Source organism: Salmo salar, chromosome ssa09, assembly GCF_905237065.1.
Source record: "Salmo salar chromosome ssa09, Ssal_v3.1, whole genome shotgun sequence".
Classification (NCBI taxonomy): Eukaryota; Metazoa; Chordata; class Actinopteri; order Salmoniformes; family Salmonidae; genus Salmo; species Salmo salar.
Genome location: NC_059450.1, coordinates 116,456,293 through 116,478,473, shown reverse-complemented (window position 1 = coordinate 116,478,473; position 22,181 = coordinate 116,456,293). Strand labels below are relative to the sequence as shown.

General features: G+C 42.9%; 1 protein-coding gene across 2 annotated transcripts; it reads right to left on the bottom strand.

The window, feature by feature from the left end:
• Positions 1–2,278: 2,278 nt before the first annotated feature.
• On the bottom strand, positions 2,279–21,027 carry LOC106612727 (transmembrane protease serine 4-like). Of its 2 annotated transcripts, none has more exons than XM_014214185.2 (13): positions 20,658–21,027; positions 10,198–10,252; positions 9,893–10,036; positions 9,353–9,505; positions 8,976–9,102; positions 8,718–8,837; positions 7,757–7,800; positions 5,419–5,581; positions 4,881–5,047; positions 4,365–4,460; positions 4,076–4,218; positions 3,715–3,864; positions 2,279–3,429 (listed from the first exon to the last, which is right to left on the bottom strand). In XM_014214185.2, the coding sequence occupies exons 3-13, from the start codon at positions 10,002–10,004 to the stop codon at positions 3,418–3,420; spliced, it is 1,287 nt and encodes a 428-aa protein (XP_014069660.1). In that variant the 5' UTR covers positions 10,005–10,036; positions 10,198–10,252; positions 20,658–21,027; the 3' UTR covers positions 2,279–3,417. The 2 variants fall into 2 exon arrangements, with proteins under 2 accessions (XP_014069660.1, XP_014069659.1); XM_014214184.2 differs by lacking the exon at positions 20,658–21,027 and adding an exon at positions 16,737–17,358.
• Positions 21,028–22,181: the final 1,154 nt, after the last annotated feature.

The window sequence follows — 22,181 nt, the reverse complement described above, 5'->3', positions numbered from 1 at the left end:
AAAACCAGAAACACACAGAGTCATGCACACACACACACACACACACACACACACACACACACACACACACTCACTCACTCACTCACTCACTCACTCACTCACTCACTCACTCACTCACTCACTCACTCACTCACTCACTCACTCACTCACTCACTCACACACACACAATATTGGTTCCACATGAAGTCTGTGAACCGTTACTCCTTTCACATTGGAGGAAAAGCACCAAAGCCTGCCTCTGGGAGAAAAGCAATACTGTTCAGTTGATCCTTGTCTGTCAGTGTCTTTATATTATAATAATAATATGCCTCTGTGGATGTATTCAGAAGGATCATGTCGATGAAGAAAATGAGGCTAGTTACTGTGTTTGTATCTTGTTTTTAGCAGATTTATTTTCCCTTCTGTAACTTTAATCAGATCTGAGAATGTCCAGAAATACCATCGGTATTTCATGTGTTGTGTGTTACTAAGTACAGAGTTATCGTTCACAGTTTCAGTATCTCTAGAAGAACACTGTCTGTTCAAGCCCCTCAGTATGTTCAGTTCCGCAAGCTCTGCGCTCGACTAGCCATGTCTGAGTTGAGATCCACAAGCTCTGAGCTTGACAGTGCATGCCTGAGCTGTGGGGTGCAGCAGTGAGCATGCCCAATGTAGTGCTGCTCTAGAGGCAGTCGCATAGCCGCAGTGATGCATTGTGGATCGCATGTTATGATAGACTAAAAGCTGCAATCAGCTCAAGTCTGCATCAGCGTGGCAGATCCACATGACTCACCCTGAGAGCCAATGTCTCAGGCAACACAGACTAACAGCATGGTTGGTAGTATTATGAGTACTGTTATAGCACAGTCTTATTAAGCAGCATTTGATACACTCTCATCACACTTGCACAACCTTGAAATTAAACAAATTATGTTATATGATTATTCTGCAGCTCAAAAAAGAACACTCCAATTTCTAACAAAGCATTGTAGATTACATTGCCACAAGGTATATTTATCCAATATAAAGATCGACAATGACAGTCAGGGGACAGAAATAGAAATATATCCACTCAGTCCTAACATTGTCTGCTTCGTATATAGTAGATGTAATAATCATCTGATTTGATACTAATATGGGTTTCCTGCGGCCCACTGCCGGAGCGACTCCTACTCACACTGCCAAGCCAAGAGTTTGTGAAGTCTGCTCTCTGCTTGCCACATTCCAAATGCAGTGAACACCCCCTGCTCCAACCTGCAGCATACTGTACAGAACAGTACAGTACAGGCATTTTAAAACTCCTTTTCTATAGGCTATGTTGTGCACTGTTTGAGCCCACCAAGGCCAAGTGAAACAAAGCAAAAAAAGTATATATTTGAATCCTTCTTACGATGGGTGTGCATGTGCATTTGTAGCCAACTCAAGCTACCCACAGCACAGTTTACTCTATATTTAAATAGATTGGACTTTTACTCTGAGCTCACAGGTAGCCAGGTTACTGCCTGATAGAATCACAACACACACCTATAGGTGTACACAGTTTTTACCCATCATCCTCTACTCCAAGGAGCTGTCCAGGGTTCTGAGGAGGGGCTATTTTCACTCCCTCGCTGGCCTCACCCACGGCGTTACTGTCTGTGGGTAGTAGTCACTAGACGGCCAGGCTTGGATGGACTCAAGTGGCAATATCATCCTAACTGATGACTAAGTACAGTACATTTGCTATTTGTTATTGGGATTAAAGAGTGCTGTACTTCCATAATGTCTTGCTAAATTGTAACGACCACTGTCAAGCCCAAGCTGAGAATGAGGGCTAACGTGGCTCGTGCTGAAGAAAACAGCTCGCCCTCTTACCCACCAAACATACTCACCCACTTACTGTGAGGCAGTCAATGACTGACCCAACTCAACTCCCTCGGTCTCCAACACGATGCTTCGTTTAACTATAAAGTGAATGTGCAACTCCCCTTACTATGTCTCTGTACTAATGTCCCACATTCTCCCCTCTCATAACTATGCACCTCAATCGTTTTTTCTCTGGATTGTAGAAAACAAGTATATATATATATATATATATATATATATATATATATATATATATATATATATATATATGAAATAAAGGTTTGCATAAAAGGAGTTATTGTAGTATTTGTGTCTGTTTGTTGCTGAGGCTGTGGAGTAACTTTACTGTCACTACTGTCTTTAACTTCCCCATATAGCCAACTGGATGACTCAGGCTTGCACATCATGAATACAGGGTTTAGGCATTACAATCAGACACTTCCGAGACATCCGATTACTCAAAGTTCATCCCAATCTGATCATTTATTTAACACAGGCATCCCTTTATAAAACATACCAACAACACGTGCAATACAGACATTCTGATCTTACACAACAACTTCTGCGTAGTATACAATATGTACAGCTATACAAAGAAACGAAATGTTCACAACGTCAAAAAAAAAAGCACACACGTCATTAATCAGAACCTTGCACATGTGCATATCGTAGGGATTATTCCAGTTGCACACTGGAAATCTATTGGCACATCGTGAAGAGGTCTGACCACCTGAAAGTGCACAAGTGAATCCATGATGGGATTTACAGCACGGTATTTCGAGGAGACTAATGGCCCCTCCATTGACATATAATATGAAGAGAGGTTCACGTCACGTCACAGCGCGATACTCATTTAACATTTGGTAAAAATGCCACTTTAAACTGCATGGCACATATACTTTATGGACGTATATTTTCATGGAGACATTTCACCCATGGACAGTTGGGTGAACATGTTGAACACTGTGGAATGCGTTTCGATACTCACGTAAAGACGTGGTCACATTACCACGTTACATTTATAAACGTGGTCAGGCACAGTGTGCATGGCTGTCTTCTCGCAACCTCATTGACATAAAAGACAGCAGAGGCCCTTGGTGAGAGTTCTGTCTCAAGCGCTCAGCCATGTGAAAAACCCAGGCTTCGACCCAAACGGCCCCCTATTCCCTTGATAGTGCACCACTTTCACCCGCAGGGTTCTGATCAAAAGTCGTGCACTATAAAAGGCAATAGGGTGCCATTTGGGACGCGGGCCCAGACCGACTGTCGTCTTAAGCGACCGTTTTACATTGCCACGTCAGTGGTCCCTGACATACCTAAAAATGGCACAAGCCACACCGTGAATAACCTGTTATAGTAAAGAAGGAGTGCTGTGTGTGTCCGTGTGTGTTTGCGTCCGTGCACTTTTGTGCCTATCTTAGTGTGCGGGCATGTGTGTGCGTGTTAGTTTGAGTTATGTATTGTTGTAGGGGTTTTAAATTGCACTTTGAAGAGGATTCCTCTTCAATTCCCATAACAGAGCTCTATGTAGATCCGCCGAAATCCATTCGAATAGCCCAACCCAATAGGGCATTTTGGTCACGGTTTGAGGCTTCAAGGGTTTTTCTAGAACAATAAAGTACACATGGTCAAACCATTATATAGTGTAAAACACACTATTATTAGTCTTAGTTTTCAGGGCAGCGACATACAACATCTAGACATTACATAGAACAAAGTGCAAAGAAACACTATTAAAATGCACTAGCTCCTTGCCTCTCCTGTGTGAGCAGACATACATACATACATACATACATACATACATACATACATACATACATACATACATACATACATACATACATACATACATACATACATACATACATACATACATACATACATACATACCTCCAGGACAGTGTGGATCCAGTTGAGCATATCGTCCACGTTACAGTAGACCCCTGGTTTACCCTCTCTGCCACAGCCGATCCCCCAGCTCACCACCCCCACCAGCTGCCATTGTTCTGACAGGTACACAAGAGGACCACCACTGTCTCCCTACAACACATGACCCAACAATGGCATTAGGTACACCGGAATTACGCACTATACACCTATGGCAACTGCCAAAGTTGAGGGTGGATACTCGATAGAGTGTCATAAGGTCTTCCCGTTTGTTTTCTTAAGGACGAGTCGTTGAACGTGTTCACGCCAAAATCTATCTTAGTTTCTCTTCTGTTTTTCTCAAAGCAAACATTCCACTTCGTACCTGACATGCGTCCACTTTGCCCTTCAGGTAACCAGCGCAAAGCATCCTGGGAGTAATTGAGGAACCGTAGACAGTGAGACTGGAGCACTGATCACTGTCTATAAGGGGAAGGGTAGCCTTCTGGAGGACAGGAGACACTTGCCCTGAGAGAGAAAAGGTGACAGTGGGATGAGAAGGAGAAGAGGAGAAAGTGACTATTAACATGTGAGAATAATTTTGAGTATATGTGCTTGTTGGACAGAGATGAAGAGGGTGAGAGAAAGGCAAGTTTTGTTTGCTGTATGCTCACCCTTCTCCTCCCGGTAGCCCCAGCCTGTCACCGTCATAGTGTCTCCTGACTTCAGGCCCAGGTTATTAGGGGGCAAACACACGGGCCGACGAGAGTCTGGTGGAGGAAACAGAACTTTATTGACATGTACTTCTTCATAAATAAATCACAGCCTACTCTCATTACAATCTAAATATACAGTAATTCCCTCCAGGGATGTCCCATGTTGCAAGACTCATTGAAATTGACAGTTTGATAAATTGGCCACTAGAGGTCAGAATCTACCATGAATGCGTTCACGCTTCCTTGAATCAAACTGTTTTGACAAGTAGATATTTCCATATCATTATGTAGTGCTTTAGCATTCATTTTTGAGAGTGCTGAGAAATGTTCTTCATGGTAAGTCAATTCAAAACCAGAATAGGTGGATGTGGGGCTTTTGTTATGTCTAGCCTTTGAGAAACCTGGAACTGTCCAGCAAATTCAGTACCACAGTCTGTGCGTTGCTAAAATGTCACGTTGGGGGAAGTGACATACTTCCTACAGTGATGGGTTTGGTCAGCCTCATCATGGCCAGGTCGTAGTCATTGCGGGCTGCGTTGTAGTGTCCGTTCAGTATGATCCTGTCTACATACGAGCCTCCCATGGTGCCCATGTAGGTCCTTCCAGACACCACCTGCCAGCGACTCAGCTCCTTCTTGCTACTGTAGGACCAGGAGAGGGAAGAGGTACAGGGGTTAGCAGCAGGACCTCTGTCTCTAGATGTTTAAGCATAGTATACGATTGCATACTTTATGGGAGGTACACATTGGATGGTCAGAGTTAAATCGTTTGTCTGGTTAAGCCAGCTGTAGATATCCAGAGTAGATACACACACATTCTACAGTGTATATGATTTTACATTTTTGTAATTTAGCAGACAGCAATTAGGGTTAAGTGCCTTGCTCAAGAGCACATCAACACATTTTTCACCTAGTTGGCTCGGGGATTCGAACCAGCAACTTTCCAGTTACTGGCCCAACGCTCTTAACCGCTAGGCTACCCACCCCCCTGTTGGATGTCCAGTGGTACTGACCCAGAGAAGCAGTGCGCTGCTGTGACGACCCAGCGTGGTGACACCAGTGACCCTCCACAGGTGTGTTGTCCGTTCTGCTGCAGGCTCACCTGCCACGGCCACTCTTCTATAGACGCATCCACCCCCCCCACGATACGGTCAGATCGACCCCGCTCTCCACAGTCTGACACACACAGGGGAAAGACAGTTTAGTCCACTGAAGAGTTTTGTTAAGTACTAAAGGTAGCATCACAGGAGTTGCCTTGTACGCGAAGGTAGTTTGACGAGTAAATGTAGAATTAGCAGTGGGGTATAACGCAAATTAGAACTTTGGCAGTTAGCATTACTACCTGTCAGTTAAGTAACACACTCAATCTAGCACTGACCCTTTACAAAGTGGCTTGTTGCCTGGATCCTGTCATGTTTGCCTGCACTCTCCATCACTGTCAGAGATGGAGATTGTAGTCCGAACCTGTCTGTCTGTCTCTGTGTCTCAGTCTTTCTGTCTCGATCTCTTGTATAACTCAACTCCTAGAGAACTTGGATGATGCATATCACTCAAGTCTTTTCCCAATGACCAGTCGGGGGGAAAGAGTGGGGGAGTCCAGTAGAGTGGGAGAGGGAGGTGACAGAAGGTGCATTCGGAAAGTATTACGACCCCTTGACTTTTTCCACATTTTGTTACGTTACAGCCTTATTCTAAAATGGATGAAATAGTTTATTTTCCTCATCAATCTACACACAATATTCCATAATGACGAAGCAAAAACAGTTTTTTTTACAAATGTATTACAAATAATAAACAGAAATATCACATTTACAGAAGTATTCAGCCCCTTTACTCAGTACTTTGTTGAAACACCTTCTTGGGTATGACGCTACAAGCTTGGCACACCTGTATTTGGGGAGTTCCTCCCATTCTTCTCTGCATATTGATCGGGTTCAAGTCCGGGCTCTGGCTGGGCCACTCGAGGACATTCAGAGACTTGTCCTGAAGCCACTCCTGCGTTGTCTTGGCTGTGTGCTTATGGTTGTTGTCCTGTTGGATGGTGAACCTTTGCTCCAGTCTGAGGTCCTGAGAGCTCTGGACCAGGTTTTCATCAAGGATCTCTCTGTACTTTGTGCAGTTCATCTTTTCCTCGATCCTGACTAGTCTCCCAGTCCCGCAGCTGAAAAACATCCCCACAGCATAATGCTGCCACCGCCATGCTTCACCGTAGGAATGGTGTCAGGTTTCCTCCAGACGTGTCGCTTGGCATTCAGTCCAGAGTTCAATCTTGGTTTCATCAGACCAGAGAATCTTGCTTTTCCATGTTCTGAGAGTCCTTTAGGTGCCTTCTGGCAAACTCCAAGCGGGATGTGGTGTGCCTTTTACTGAGGAGTGGCTTCCATCTGGTCACTCTACCATAAAGGCCTGATTGGTGAAATGCTGCAGAGATTGTTGTCCTACTGGAAGTTTCTCCCATCTCCACAGAGGAACTCTGGAGCTCTGTCAGAGTGACCATCGACTTCTTGGTGATCTCTCTGACCAAGACCCTTCTCCCCTGATTTCTCAGTTTGTCCAGGCGGCCAGCTCCAGGAAGAGTGTTGGTGGTTCCGTTTCTGTTCCATTTAAGAATGATGGAGCCCACTGTGTTCTTGGGGACCTTCAATGCTGCAGAAATTCCATGGTACCCTTTCCCAGATCTGTGCCTCGACACAATCTATGGACAATTCCTTCAACCTCATGGCTTAGGTTTTGCTCTGACATGCACTGTCAACTGTGGGACCTTATATAGACAGGTGTGTGCCTTTCCAAATCATGTCCAATCAATTGAATTTACCACAAGTGGACTCCAATCAAGTTGTAGAAACATCTCAAGGATGATCAATGGAAACAGGATGCACCTGAACTCCATTTTCAGTCTCATAGCAAAGGGTCTGAATACTTATGTAAATAAGGTATTTGTTTTTTATTTTTAATAAATGTGCAATAATGTCTACAAACCTGTTTTCTCTTTGTTGTTATGGAGTATTGTGTGTAGATTGTTGAGGAATTATTTCATTCAATCCATTTTAGAATATTGCTGTAACGCAGGGGTGGTCAACTCCAGTTCTCGAGGGCCTGAGAGGTGTCACTTTTTCTCCATCCCTAGCAAACACAGCTGATTAATCAAATTGCATTCTAAACTGAAAATCATGACTAGGTGATTATTGGAGTCAGGTGTGTGAGCTGGGGCAAAACTATGACACCAATCAGGCCCTCGAGGACTGGAATTGCCCACCCTTGCTCTAAAGTAACATAAAGCCAAGGGGTCTGACTACTTTCCGAATGCACTGCAGTGTGAGGCTGGGTATCAGAGGCAGAGGCAAGGCTTACCGGAGCAGGTCAGGGAGATCACGGATCCTGAGTTACACACCTGGCTGGAATCAAACAGAGAGGGGAATTCAACACACAGTACATACACACATCACATGTGGTATGCATAGAAACACATTCAAAACGCAATTACCAAATGTCATAGGTAGACAGTCAGATTCCAGAGTTAATCTTCAGTGTTGGTTTAGTGTCAGTCTGACATAACATACTCGTTCTTCTTGTTTCCTCTAATTACGGAAACAAGGATGGGGAAAGAACAGAAACTCCTAAATTGTTTGTGTCAGAAAACAGAGAGTATTGCACAGTCAGAGACACACATCGAGAGAGAGAGAGAGAGAGAGAGAGAGAGAGAGAGAGAGAGAGAGAGAGAGAGAGAGAGAGAGAATGACTGTAACGTGTACGCTGGGAGTCGTAGAGGGAGTATACGTAACAATGACGCAGTTGTACGCATCACAAGTAGAGAGAGACAAGAAAAGGAATCAGAAGGAAAGAAGAGGACCTGTTTTTCCAGTTCCTTTGGCTGTTTTAGAGTAAACAGACAGGGTGGTGTAACACTGCATAGTGAACAGTGTAACAGTGATGCAGGCATAGCTGCATGGTCAATATAGTCATTTACTTTTATTTAACCTTTATTTTACAAGGCAGTTCAATAAAGAACAAATGACTGTTTACAATTGTGGTCTGGCGAAAATAAGCCAAGTACCATAAGAGAAGTACAGACAGAAGTACCCAAAGTGGGGAACATTAATTTAGACCTGTTTCAATTCTCCATTTACTGCCCTGATGAAGATAATTATCCAACCGTATTTGATACCAAGGAACTGTGTGTATTTTAACTGATCCGTTCTCCTTTCTGTTGAAACTTAATCTCATAGCTGGAAAGTGTCCGAGTGAGCGCCAGAACACAGTAGAGTCACACCACGGTAACAGGCTGAATTACGACCCATCTTCTAATGCTTACCGGTCAATGACAGTCTGGTAAATGGGGGTGGTTTCGGCTGCGACCCTGACCCCTGAGAACGGTCCTGTCTTCAGGGACGAGGACAAGTTCCGCACTGAGATGGTACTACTGACGGGTTTACTGTGGGAACGAGTGGAGACGGAGAGACATTTTAAAGACATTGAAGAGAAACGGAATATGTAAAGGGGGAAACTGTAGCTAAGTTGCCCAGTGATCAGTGGTGAGTGGGTGAGTTAGGGAGGGAGGGAGGAGACCCACTAGGTGTAGCCCAGCTGCTGACAGGCTTTCTCTGTGTGCTGCTGGGTCCAGTCCTCACTACACACACTCCTCCATCCTGTCCCGGCACTGTAGATCTGGAGAATACTCTGCTTAGAGACCAGACGCACTGCACAGAGAGAGAAAGAGAAGAGAGAGAGAGAGAGAGAGAGAGAGAATTAGAATGAGAGGAAACATATAGAAGTGACACAGAGACAGATGTATAAAGATGTATAGATGGATTGGTGTGTGTGAGTACCTGTCCGTGTGTGTGTGTGTGTGTGTGTGTGTGTGTGTGTGTGTGTGTGTGTGTGTGTGTGTGGTTTGTACACATATGCATGCTTGTGTGTTTGTGCATGTGTATGTGTGTGTGTGTTTACCTGGAAAGGTAGTGTTGACCGTCATGTTGGTCACACAGGTGAGCTCGTCTTCTCCTCCTGAACAGTCCGCCTTCCCATCACACGCTTTGTCCAGGGGAATGAACTTCACCGACCGGGAGCAGAAGAAGTACTTACTGTTGATCAGCTGCGTGACTAGGGACAGAAAGGAAGGGGGGATGAAAGGAGAAGAGAGTACAGAAGACAGAGAAAGGTTCTAAAAATGTATTGTTTGGCGACTGAAATTAAACATTCACAAAAGTTTTGTGGAATCAAATTGCATAATGTTGCTACAGTTTGATTGTGAATCACTGAGCATTTGCACAGGGGGGATAAGTACTAGCATGTCTTGTGTTAGCGAAGGTTAGGAGAGGGTGCAGAGATGGTTGAGCGTCCCAAACGGCACCCTATTCCCTACATATTGCACTACTTTTGACTGCGCTACTCTTGATCCCTATGGGCGCTGTTCAAAAGTGGTTCACTATGTAGGGAATAGGGCGCCGTTTGGGATGCAGATATGATGGGTGTTGAAGCTGGACTCACTGAAGTAGCCAGCCGTGACCAGGATCCCCAGCACTACCAGTACCATCAACACGGTGATCAGGACCCTCTTCCTCGACGAGGACTTCCCTTTCTGGGAGTTCGGAGCCGTCATTGGTTTTCTTTTTCGACCAGGCCGCACTACAACTGAGAGAGAGGAAGATAGAGACAGAGCAATCAGCATTTTGTAGCCATTTCAAACATAGACACGTGCAACTAAAGCATAATTGGACAGTATGACATTGCATATTATTCAATACTTGTGCAATATCATTTCAAAATGTATCAATTCCACAACAATGGCTTACCTTGTTGTCTAGGATTTAATGGCCTATTGCTTTCTTCAGCGAGCCAGGTGTCAGTCTGGAGAGAGAGAGAGAGAGAGGAGAGTGAATGAGACAAAGGGGATCTGACTGTGCTCAGTGCAGAATGTGTGACAGTGTGCAAGAGTGTGAGGTTCTAGGGTCGAGAGAAGGGGAGGAATGACAGATTGGATCAGGAGCACACGCACGAAACACAGAGTGCCTCCCATCACAAAGTTGTGTTTGACTGTCACTCCTAGTGCTGTGGGCACAATTCCAAGGCCCGGTCCGACACAGAGACAGAGATAGTCATATGACAAAGGCTCAGGTGTGGTTCTCTGCTCTGTATGTCGTTGCTTTACGATGTTCAATTCCACTCCGTTTAAGGACAATAGATCTTAAATGGTGGAGCAGGTTATATACACAGTACTATGATGAGTCAAGCTATACATTACTTAATTCAAGTTATGTAATTGACAGCTCTGCCCCAGCTTTACAAATATATTGTGTTATAAAATATATACTTAGTTAACTGTTCTCTATATGCCATTGTGTTCATGATTATAGAATCGTTCAGTTGTACAGCAACGCAAGTACCTGCCATCATAACTGTCATGAGTCATAAGTCATTGCCTCGGTGGATGAAACCTGCTGACTGGTGAAACAACCGTCACGACCCGAAAGCAACAACATCCCAAAAGACCAATGACTAGCCTCTCAAGCAGTCTGTTAGGTATCTACAGTACTGGCTGTTTTGTCCGATCTCTCCAACTGGCAGCACAAATACTGTACAAATCTGTCACCAGACTAATACACTATGTGTACAGTCTACGGCCTGTCACCTGGTCTTTCCTGACACGCTGAGCAACTGTGAACCCAAGTCCTGCTGAGACTGAGGCTGTCCTAATATGGACGCCCCCATACAATACACCATCCCGCAGATATGGAGGGTCATACTGTACGGAGGGACAAGGAAGGTGGTTGCTATAGGGAGGGCTTTTAGTGGCTGGGTAAACACAGTGCTTAACTGCTGCTGTTCTTCTGTATTTAAAGTTCTGTGCTTTTGTTTACAGATTTTACCATTAAACCCCAAATCCAAAAATACTTATTTTAGTTTTTCTAGTTTTTTTATCGGTACTGTGGCTTGCGAAAGTATTCACTCCCCTTGGCATTTTTTCTTATTTTGTTGCCTTACAACCTGGAATTACAATTTTTGGGGGGGTTGTATCATTTGATTTACACAACATGCCTACCAGTTTGAAGATGCAAAATATTTTTATTGAGAAACAAACAATAAGACAAAAAAAATACGGAAAACTTGAGCGTGCATAACTATTCACTCCCCCAAAGTAAATACTTTGTAGAGCCACATTTTGCAGCAATTACAGCTGCAAGTCTCTTGGGGTATGTCTCTATAAGCTTGGCACATCTAGCCACTGGGATTTTTGCCTGTTCTTCAAGGCAAAACTGCTCCAGCTCCTTCAAGTTGGATGGGTTCTGCTGGTGTACAGCAACCTTTAAGTTATACCACAGATTCTCAATAGGATTGAGGTCTGGGCTTTGACTTGGCCATTCCAAGACATTTAAATGTTTCCCCTTAAACCACTCGAGTGTTGCTTTAGCAGTATGCTTAGTGTCATTGTCCTGCTGGAAGGTGAACCTCCGTCCCAGTCTCAAATCTCTGGAAGAGTGAAACAGGTTTCCCTCAAGAATTTCCCTGTATTTAGCGCCATCCATCATTCCTTCAATTCTGACCAGTTTCCCAGTCCCTGCCGATGAAAAACATCCCCACAACATGCTTCACTATGGGGATGATGTTCTTGGGGTGATGAGAGGTGTTGGGTTTGCTCCAGACATAGCATTTTCCTTGATGGCTAAAAAGCTCACTTTTAGTCTCTTCTGACCAGAGTACTGTCTTCCATATACATGCCTTTGGCGAACACCAAACATGTTTGCTTATTTTTTTCTTGCCACTCTTCCGTAAAGCCCAGCTCTGTGGAGTTTATGGCTTAAAGTGGTCCTATGGAAAGAAACTCCAGTCTCCGCTGTGGAGCTTTGCAGCTCCTTCAGGGTTGTCTTTGGTTTCTTTGTTGCCTCTCTGAATAATGCCCTCCTTGCCTGGTCCATGAGTTTTGGTGGGCAGTCCTCTCTTGGCAGGTTTGTTGTGGTGCCGTGTTCTTTCCATTTTTTAATGATTTAATGGTGCTCCGTGGGATGTTCAAAGTTTCAGACATTTTTTTATAACCCAACCCTGATCTGTACTTTTCCACAACTTTGTCCCTGACCTGTTTGGAGAGCTCCTTGGTCTTCATGGTGCCGCTTGCTTGGTGGTGCCTCTTGCGTAGTGTTGTTGCAGACTCTGGAGCCTTTCAGAACAGGTGTATATATAAATATATACTGAGATCATGTGAGAGATCATGTGACACTTAGATTGCACACAGGTGGACTTTATTTGACTAATTATGTGACTATTGAAGGTAATTGGTTGCATCAGTTCTTCTTTAGGGGCTTCATAGCAAAGGGGGTGAATACATATGCACGCACCACTTTTCCGTTTTTAATTTTTTCAGCATTTTTTGAAACTAGTAATTTTTTTCATTTCACTTCACCAATTTGGACTATTTTGTATATGTCCATTCCATGAAATCCAAATAAAAAATACATTTAAATTACAGGTTGTAATGAAACAAAATAGAAAAAATGCCAAGGGGTGAATACTTTTGTGCTGTATGTGTTGACATCAAGCAGCAAGGTAGTGAGCCATTCTCAAGTGGTATTAATATACAGTGTCCCCTATTTAAACAAATCAGTTTCCAGTGAAATCCCATCATTTGCATCAAGTCTTCCTGTCTATTCTCCATGGAGACTGGTCTAAAATTGGAAACTAAAACAGAGGGATTTACCAACAGAGGAGAAGAACAGCAAAGCAACCACAACTTAGGAGAAAAAGAGCAGTCAGATATACATTGCGTTCAGAAACATTACAGCCTTATTCTGAAATGGATTAAATTGTTTTTCCCCCCTTCTCAATCTACAAACCCATAATGACAAAGCAAAAACAGTTTTTTAGAAATGTTTGCAAATGTATTACAAATAAAAACTGAAATATTACATTTACAACATAAGTATACAGACAGTTTACTCAGTACTTTGAAACACCTTTGGCAGCGATTGCAGTCTTGAGTCTTCTAGGGTATGACGCTACAAGCTTGCCACACCTGTATTTGGGGAGTTTCTCCCATTCGTCTCTGCAGACATACTCAAGCTATGTCTGGTTAGATGGGGAGTGTCGCTGCAAAGCTATTTTCAGGTCTTTCCAGAGATGTTTGATCGGGTTCAAATCCGGGTTCTGGCTGGGCCACTCAAGGACATTCAGAGACTTGTCCAGAAGCCACTCCTGCGTTGTCTTGGCTGTGTGCTTAGGGTTGTTGTCCTGTTGGAAAATGAACCTTCGCCCCGGTCTGAGGTCCTGTGAGCTCTGGACCAGGTTTTCATCAAAGATCCCTCTGTACTTTGCTCCATTCATTTTTCACTCGATCCTGACTAGTCTCCCAGTCCTGACTGCTAAAAAACATCCCCACAGCATGATGCTGCCACCACCATGCTTCATAGAGATGGTGCCAATTTTCCTCCAATCTTGATTTCATCACACCAGAGAATATTGTTTCTCATGGTCTGAGAGTCCTTTAGGTGCCTTCTGGCAAACTCCAAGCAGGCTGTCCTGTGCCTTTAACTGAGGAGTGGCTTCCGTTTCTGCTGAAGAGATGGTTGTCCTACTGGAAGGTTCTCCCATCTCCACAGAGGAACTCTGGAGCTTTTTCATTGTGACCATCGCGTTCTTGGTCTCTTCTCTGACCAAGGCCCTTCTCCTCCAATTGCTCAGTTTGGCCGGGTGGCCAGCTCCAGGAAGAGTCTTGTCGGTTCCAAACTTCATTTAGAATGATGGAGGCCACTGTGTTCTTGGGTACATTCAATGCTGCAGACAATTTTTGGTACCCTTCCCCAGATCTGTGCCACGACACAATCCTGTCTCGGAGCTCTACGGACAATTCCTTTGACCACATGGCTTGGTTTTTGCTCTGACATGCACTGTAAACTTTGGGACCTTAAATAGACAGGTTTGTGCTTTTTCAAATCATGTCCAATCAATTGAATTGACCACAGGTGGACTCCAATGAAGTTGTAGAAACATCTCAAGGATGATCAATGGAAACAGGATGCACCTGAGCTCAATATAGAGTCCCACAGCAAAGGGTCTGAATACTTGTGTAAGTAAAGTATTTCTGTTTTAAATGTTTTATACATTTGCAACTCCTCATTTCTAAAAACCTGTTTTTGTTTTGTCATTACGGGGTATTGTGTGTAGTTTGGTGGGATTATGATTATTTTTTTATCCATTTTAGAATAAGGCTGTAGCGTAACAAAGTGGGGGGGGGGGGGGTGCTTGACACAAAGGCTATGTGTGTCAGAGAGGCGGACACACTGTACCTGACTGTAAGCGTCCTATGGCAAAGCCTCAAATGAAGTAACTGCTAGACATGGGTTTGCATTCAGTTTGCCTTGGAGTGCTTCCACATGTAACACAACAGTGAGACCAGAGATACAAAAGTTTACCTAAAAAGCTAATTTCATGTTGATATTTGATTCATTTACTGTATAACCTTCCATTATATAAAATAATTTGGATGGCTACAGGGTATGATACCAGTATTTCACTAAGGAAAATGCTTGCTCATTTAGGAAAAGTGTTGAAAGACAACGGCAGATAAGTGAAAGAGATCGGTCCCATAAGATTAGCATTAAACACAACACGGATTGCATGCCTGTGCACACAGACAATATGTAAATGTTTATTTGAATGACACACTCACACGCACAGAGACGTGTGAGTGTGTCATTCAAAATCCTTTATGATTTGCATGAGTCATAGAGCCGCTGCTGGTTGGTGGAACTCTCCACGTAGATGTACTGTAAACATAAACTAATCTAGGTGAACATCAGCAGGCTATGTGACCAGGAAATATGGTTACAAAGAGCAAGCAGAAAGGAGAGAAAGAAAGAATGGACGGTAGACTACAGAGGTGGGAGAAGAGGAGGGTGAGCCAGTTCAACTTGACATGTGACTATACACATCTTGGAGCTGACAGCTGACTGCCCAGTACCAAACTTAACAGAAATGCCTGCAATGTTTCATCAAATGTGACCAGCAATATACAGTACATAGCAAACTATTGAAAACATAGACTCCTAGTGATTTGTAGACCACATATAAACTAGAGATCACTAACTGCTGGCCCTTCTCCATTAATTTACTCAATGTGTATCTTGAAGGATCGCCTACTTTGCAACAAGATATCTAAAAGTATAACCCAAACCTGAATCACACAATCTGCTGTATGTCAATGATGAACTCATTGCACAAATTCAATTTGACAAACAGTTGGCATACACTTACAAGGTGTGGTGGAATAAAATCCCAGAGAGAGAAATATGCAGAGCGAGACAGAGACACAGAGTGAGAGAGAGAGAGAGAGAAGAAAGAAAGAAAGAAAGAAAGAAAGAAAGAAAGAAAGAAAGAAAGAAAGAAAGAAAGAAAGAAAGAAAGAAAGAAAGAAAGAAAGAGAAATATGCAGAGACAGAGAAAGAGAGAGAGAAATATGCAGAGCAAGACAGGGATAAAGCGAGAGAGAGAAAGAGAGAGCGAGAGAGAGGATAAGTTAAACACATAGAAGAGACATGTAGACAGATGTAAGGAGATGTATATGCTTGTGAGTGAACAAGACAAAGGTGTGTTCAGGTAGTTTGGCCCATTTGGCCCATGCAGTAGATTAAACACTGGGACTAGACCCAGTTTGCATTTGAGGAAGCACCTTGGGAAGCAGAGCTGGGCCACAGAAGGTTTCACTGATAAAATCACTTGGCATGTTTCACCTTGGTGTATCAAAAAGTGCTCTCTCTCCTTTGTGGATTGTATTTTAAAGTGACAGAGCAAGAAAGGCCTTTAGAGAAGTTACTTGTGAGTTTTAATCTCCAGCAACAAACACACAGACACGTTCATGCACACTCATAGGCATACACACGCAAATGCACACCAGTTCCGTACACGAACTGATCACTGAACAGTCTTTCTGGCACCAAGGCACATCGTCTTCCCTACGTAATGCTGCAGGCTGACCACAAAAACTACAGACGTGTACAATCCCAAAAACCCTAATCTATGTCTATTTCATACATATAGATCTCACAAGAATCTAGACATTGTCAGAACAGTCGCCTCAAAATGAGGCTTTAAAACTTCAACATGGTAATACTTTAAAATGCAGTTGAGGATCGCTTAAACACACAGACCGTACATTTATATACAGGTACACATGGCCATGTTATCCCATATGTTTCGTTTTCTCTAAAGTCTCATCCCTGTGAACCTGTAAACCACTACTGTACGAGTCCACAGTGAGAGCTGAGTGACAGGTGATCAATACTACTCCACAGGCGATTAGCCTGATCCCCTATTTTCACAGACTGTAGTCTCCATCTCTACTCACACTCATGGTGCTGAAGTCCCCTCTCAGCTGGCCCAGACACACAGGTCACAGGGTACAGAGGATGCACTGTACTTCACTCTCTGGAGCAAGTAGAACTCCCTTCAACAGAGTCTCCCTTCCCTTCGTCTTGTGCCTTCTCTCCCTCTTCCTCTACAGTTTTACCTCTCACAACTCTGTGCCGGTCCGTATGGTTATTCTCTCTTCCTTCCTTCCTTCTCTCTCTCTCTCTCTCTCTCTCTTTCTATCTTTCTCTCTCGCCCTCTCGAAACCCTGTTCTTTGTCCCTCAATTCACAGGCAGTGAAACTTGATCTGTCCTGCAGGCTGCCTAACTTGCCCTGCTGCTGGAAAAGTATGGTGCTGTGTTAGCGACTGCCGGTGTGTTTCTGTGCGTATCCGTGCTGCTGAAATCCATAGGGATCTGTTGTGAGTGACCCAGCCAATGCTCGCTAAACAACATCAAACCATTATCTGTAATAGGACACCTTATGCCCTCCTCTCTCTACATGTGTACTTCCTCTATCTCTCTCCTCACGCAAACTACCTCGACTGATCTGGTGGCTCTATCTCTCTCTTTTTCTGTTCTTCTATCTCTCGTCCATGAATGTATGAAAAAAATGCATACACACAAATAAGCACAGACACACAGGAACAGACATACACAGACGGACAAACACAGACACGCATACACACGTGCACGCACACATTCAAACACAAACACCTGATGTGTGTAGTGAGTGGCCTTCAGGTCAGGGCGTGGGCCAGTCCTGTCATGTTGTTTTGACTGAATAATTAGGAGTCTGTAGAATCAGTTGGAGTTCCAGTCCGACTTTGCTCTCTGAGCCAGAGGACATATGTCTCATAACCCAGAAATGCTTACGTGATCACAATCATACTTTGGGACAGAAACTTGTTTCTACTGTAACTCCCCTTTTTCAAAAACCCTCCTCACTAGGGGATTTGACAATCGTATTGCTAAAAGCTTGATACAATACCCCTCCACCCCTCAGGCTCAGTGTGGCACATGGGTGACATTTCTGGAAATGTTTTAATTGTGTCACTGGAGTAAATAATCTGTCCGTTTTTTTCTGGGTTCTCAATGTTTCCTTCCTTCCAGTCAATGGTCAACAATAGGTCCATTTTTTCTTTGATTTCAACTAACAGCTTGCATACTCTAACCCAATCACTTACTTCCCTGTGAGCCCGACTGTTTCCTCATTGAACAATGCTGAATTGCTAGGCAACATCGAGCAGTAACAAATGAACTCTGACTTCAAAACTGTGGCTTTGTGGTCATGCTATACAAAAGGATCAAGGAGTTATACCTAAGGTTTACAATGTACTCAAGGGATCAACACAGTCAAAACAGTCTATATAATGTGCAAATTGCCTGGTTTACTTTGCAGAACCTATGTGGTTTCGTGTTGTCCGAGAGGTTATGAGCAAGAGAGAGGGACAGATAGAGGGAAGAGAGAGCAAGAGTGAGGGACAGTGAGCAAGAGAGAGGGACAGATAGAGAGAGAGAGAGCGACAAAGAGAGGACAGGATAAAAGAGAATGGTCCTCTGTTGAGAACAGAAGCTGATTGTCATCCATGATGACCCACACTGTGACCCCTGGCCCTCTCATCACACTACTGTTTTCCACTTCTGAACAAGGAAGTAATGCAAGTGCAGAGCTTTCTATTGGTTTCAAAGTTCGTCCTCCGTTAATGAGCACAGCCAAACCAAAATATCTCCTGAGTATGACGTTAATATGTCAGCAATAGATAACAAAACGCTGTTCCACAGTACAGTACAATCGACGTGTCACCATGAACTGTTCATGTTATTTCTACCCAACTGTGATAAAAAGTTCAGACACTGAAATTAAGAGTCTGAATGGAGGGAGACAGAGACAGTGAGTGAGGGATGCAGAGCGAGAGAGAGTGTGAAGGAAGAGAGGGAAAAGAGGAATTTGAATCGTCTCTACAGCACTGACAGTATCTTAGTGTCGTACCAAAGATTATTTCACTGTCAAAAATATTCATTCAACATATAAGAGCTATCCAAACCAAATTAGCTGCTTGTGAGTGTTCCTCACCAGTGGATATTTGTATAGATAAATGACAACAGTCACAATTTTCATGAGGTCGATTCATGGGATTTGGACGGCATTTTACATGTACACTATGTATGCATAGTCTGCACCAAATTGTCTGGGATTGGTTAAATATTATCCAGACTGAACTAACGTTACCCTCAGGGCTCTATAGTTGTGTGGAGTGGTTTATTACGTTTGCTTTAGTGTCCCAATACCTAACCTTGAGTATCTCACAATCCCTATCTTTAAATCTTAGTGCAAGCTCAATCAAAATGGACATTGACCATCCTCTTGCTGAAGATAATTTTTATCATCGTTCTCTCCTGACCTGGCCTGGCTTTTGTTAAACAGACACACAAAACTTCATGAGGTTCTACAGCCATTGTTCACTCTCAACACTGTCATTTAGAAATAAAATAAAGCCTGCACAAGCAATGGTGCCCCGACATAATTGCATTACACTAAAATGCACAATAATGCACAGCCTGGTCTCATAGACTAGACGTAACATAGTAAATGTAAATCCGGGACACTCAAATTAGTATGATATGTTACGTTTGGTATGGTTACATGAGACGGAAGGTTACTTAATGCAAAAACAAAAGTAGGGTGGTTGGACAGGGTGAATAGGTAGGGTTATAAGTAAACATCTAACAACCCAAATGTTTTGTGTTCAAATCTCATCAAGGACAACTTTAGCATTTTAGATAATTACCACTTTTAGCTACTTTGTAACTAACCCTTCCCCTAAAGCCTGACCTTAACCATATAACCTAACTCCTAACCCTAACCTTAACCCTAACCTTAACATTAACCCCTAACCCCTAGCCTAGCTAACATTAGCCACCTAGCTAAAGTTAGCATTAGCCACCTAGCTAATGTCAGCCACACAAATTGGAATACGGAACATATCAAACATTTTGTAAATTCGTAAAGTTTTATATGAATTGAAATTCATAAAATATTGTAAGAATTGCAAATCGGAACATATCATATAAATTGTAATTTGTAACATATCGTACAAAATAGATGCACCATATGTACCATACGACACGTAACATATCACAATAATTGGAGTATCCTGGATTTCATTTTACTATGTTACGTCTACCCCTGAGTCCAGGTTGCAATACACAACAATACACAACACAACATTGCTTATTGAACCCCATAGAGTCTATTGATGTACCGATGCATCAATCTAAGTAACACAATAAAAATATCCCCATCAAAATCTGTCAGTTTATTACGTTACAAATATCTGCAATCTGTGGCAGCCTTCTGCATTTGCGTGGAAGGTGGCTGAGCTACAGCGGTGTTTGTCAGACCATGAGACATCCCAAAAATGTATCTTCTCACAAAAAACATCTGTAGTGTCCGAACGTTTTGGCCTACAGTTTATTAAGTCCATTCTATGGAAAGGGGGGACTGTCAATAACACGACCCCCACAAGTGTGAAGGTAACCGGTATTGTGTTAAAAAATTTATGGAAGTATGGAGGTAGTTCTATGCCTACCCCCTTTATTATATATATATATATATATATATATATATATATATATATATATATATATATATATAAAAACACTTCAAAACCTCATTCCACATGATTTATTTTTTGACTGTCTTTTATGAATGTGTTATTCAATGCATTTCTATGAGCTATGTATTTAATAAAATATTTAATAAAATACTTTTTGAAAAATATTTACATACCTACAATTCAAAATCAAATAGCTAAACGATCCATGGTATGACCATCTTTAAACAAGATCTTTAAACAAGATGGTCATTCCACGGCTTGGAATCTTAAGAATTAAATTATCAAAATGTGTCACTTACATGAGGTTAACCAGTTACTATTGCCTGTCAGTCTTTCACCCTCAGTCCTGATCAGGTGGTCTCTGGTTGTTGGAGTCAGTTTTTGCCTGGTTGTCTTTAGGGGTCCACCTGGATCCTTATAGTAAGACTGCAGAGGTAGAAGCTTTGAATATGCTTGCACTTCTCTACACCTTCTCTGTCCCTTTGACTACAACGTTGAATATAACATTTTACATGCCAGAATCTATCCTCTCTTCCTGCTTCCTTCCCTCTCTCTTTGTTTGTGTTGCTCAAGCCTGCCTACCTAGGGAGCAACCTTCATTTTATGTGATCCCACCTCTCTCTCGCTCTGTCTATCTCTGTGTATTTTTTATTTTTTTTGCTTGGGGGGTTGAGAATGAATCCAGGGAAACATATTCAGACTCGTTTCTGGTCAGTGCCCTCACTCTCACGTTACACACCACCTCTGTCTGTGTGCTGGAGGTATTGGATATAAGGAAACAGTTCAGGGAAAATACTCCTCTGTGATGACGATATAAAACGGAATTGGATTGATAACATTTAAAGTTGTCTAACATCAAGGTCAAAATAGATAACAGGCAGGTCATGCACGATTCTCCTACTCTCTGTGAAGCTTTTTCTTTGCCACCTCAAGGTATCCCCTCTATACACACCGGTGTAGGTGTATGTGGAAAACAGTCAGACCCCTACCCGATGCCAACACTATTTGTCAGTAACTATGGGCTCAGAGATAGGAACATAGTCTCAATAGTCTCATTCAACAGTTAGCAGTTCTGCGTAAATGCTGTGTGTCTACAGTGCCTTCAGCAAGTATTCACACCACTTGTCTTTTTACACATTATGTTGTGTTACAGACAGAATTTAAAATGTATTACATTTAGATTTTTTTGTCACTGGCCTAAATACAATACCGTATAATGTCAAAGTGGAATTCTGTCCCCACCCCCCAAAAAAATTATTAAAAATGAAAAGCTGAAATGTCTTGAGTCAATAAGTATTCAACCCCATTGTTATGGCAAGCCTAAATAAGTGCAGGAGTAAACATTTGCTTAACAAGCCACGTGATAAGTTGCATGGTGTCACACCGTGATCTGTTTGAACTGTCTTGTACTTACCTCCACCCCCCTCCAGTTGACGCACATTTTCCCTATTATCCACTGTGCATTTATACCTGTATTTTCTGTTTGTCTATTGCCAGTTTGTCTTGTCTGATCAAGCCTACCAGCGGTTTTCCCGCACTACTGGTTTTCATCTCTAGTCCCTGTTTTCTAGTTTTCCCAGTTTTGACCATTCTGCCCTGACCCTGAGCCTGCCTGCTGTTCTGTACCTTGTGACACTGCCCTGGATTACTGACCTCTATCTGCCCTGACCCTGAGCCTGCCTGCCGTTCTGTACCTTTCGGACTCTGCTCTGGATTACTGACCTCTGCTTGCCCTTGACCTGTCATTTGCCTGCCCCTGTTTTGGTAAAAACTGTCTGCATCTGGGTCTTATCCTGAGGTCTGATACATGGACTAACTCTGTG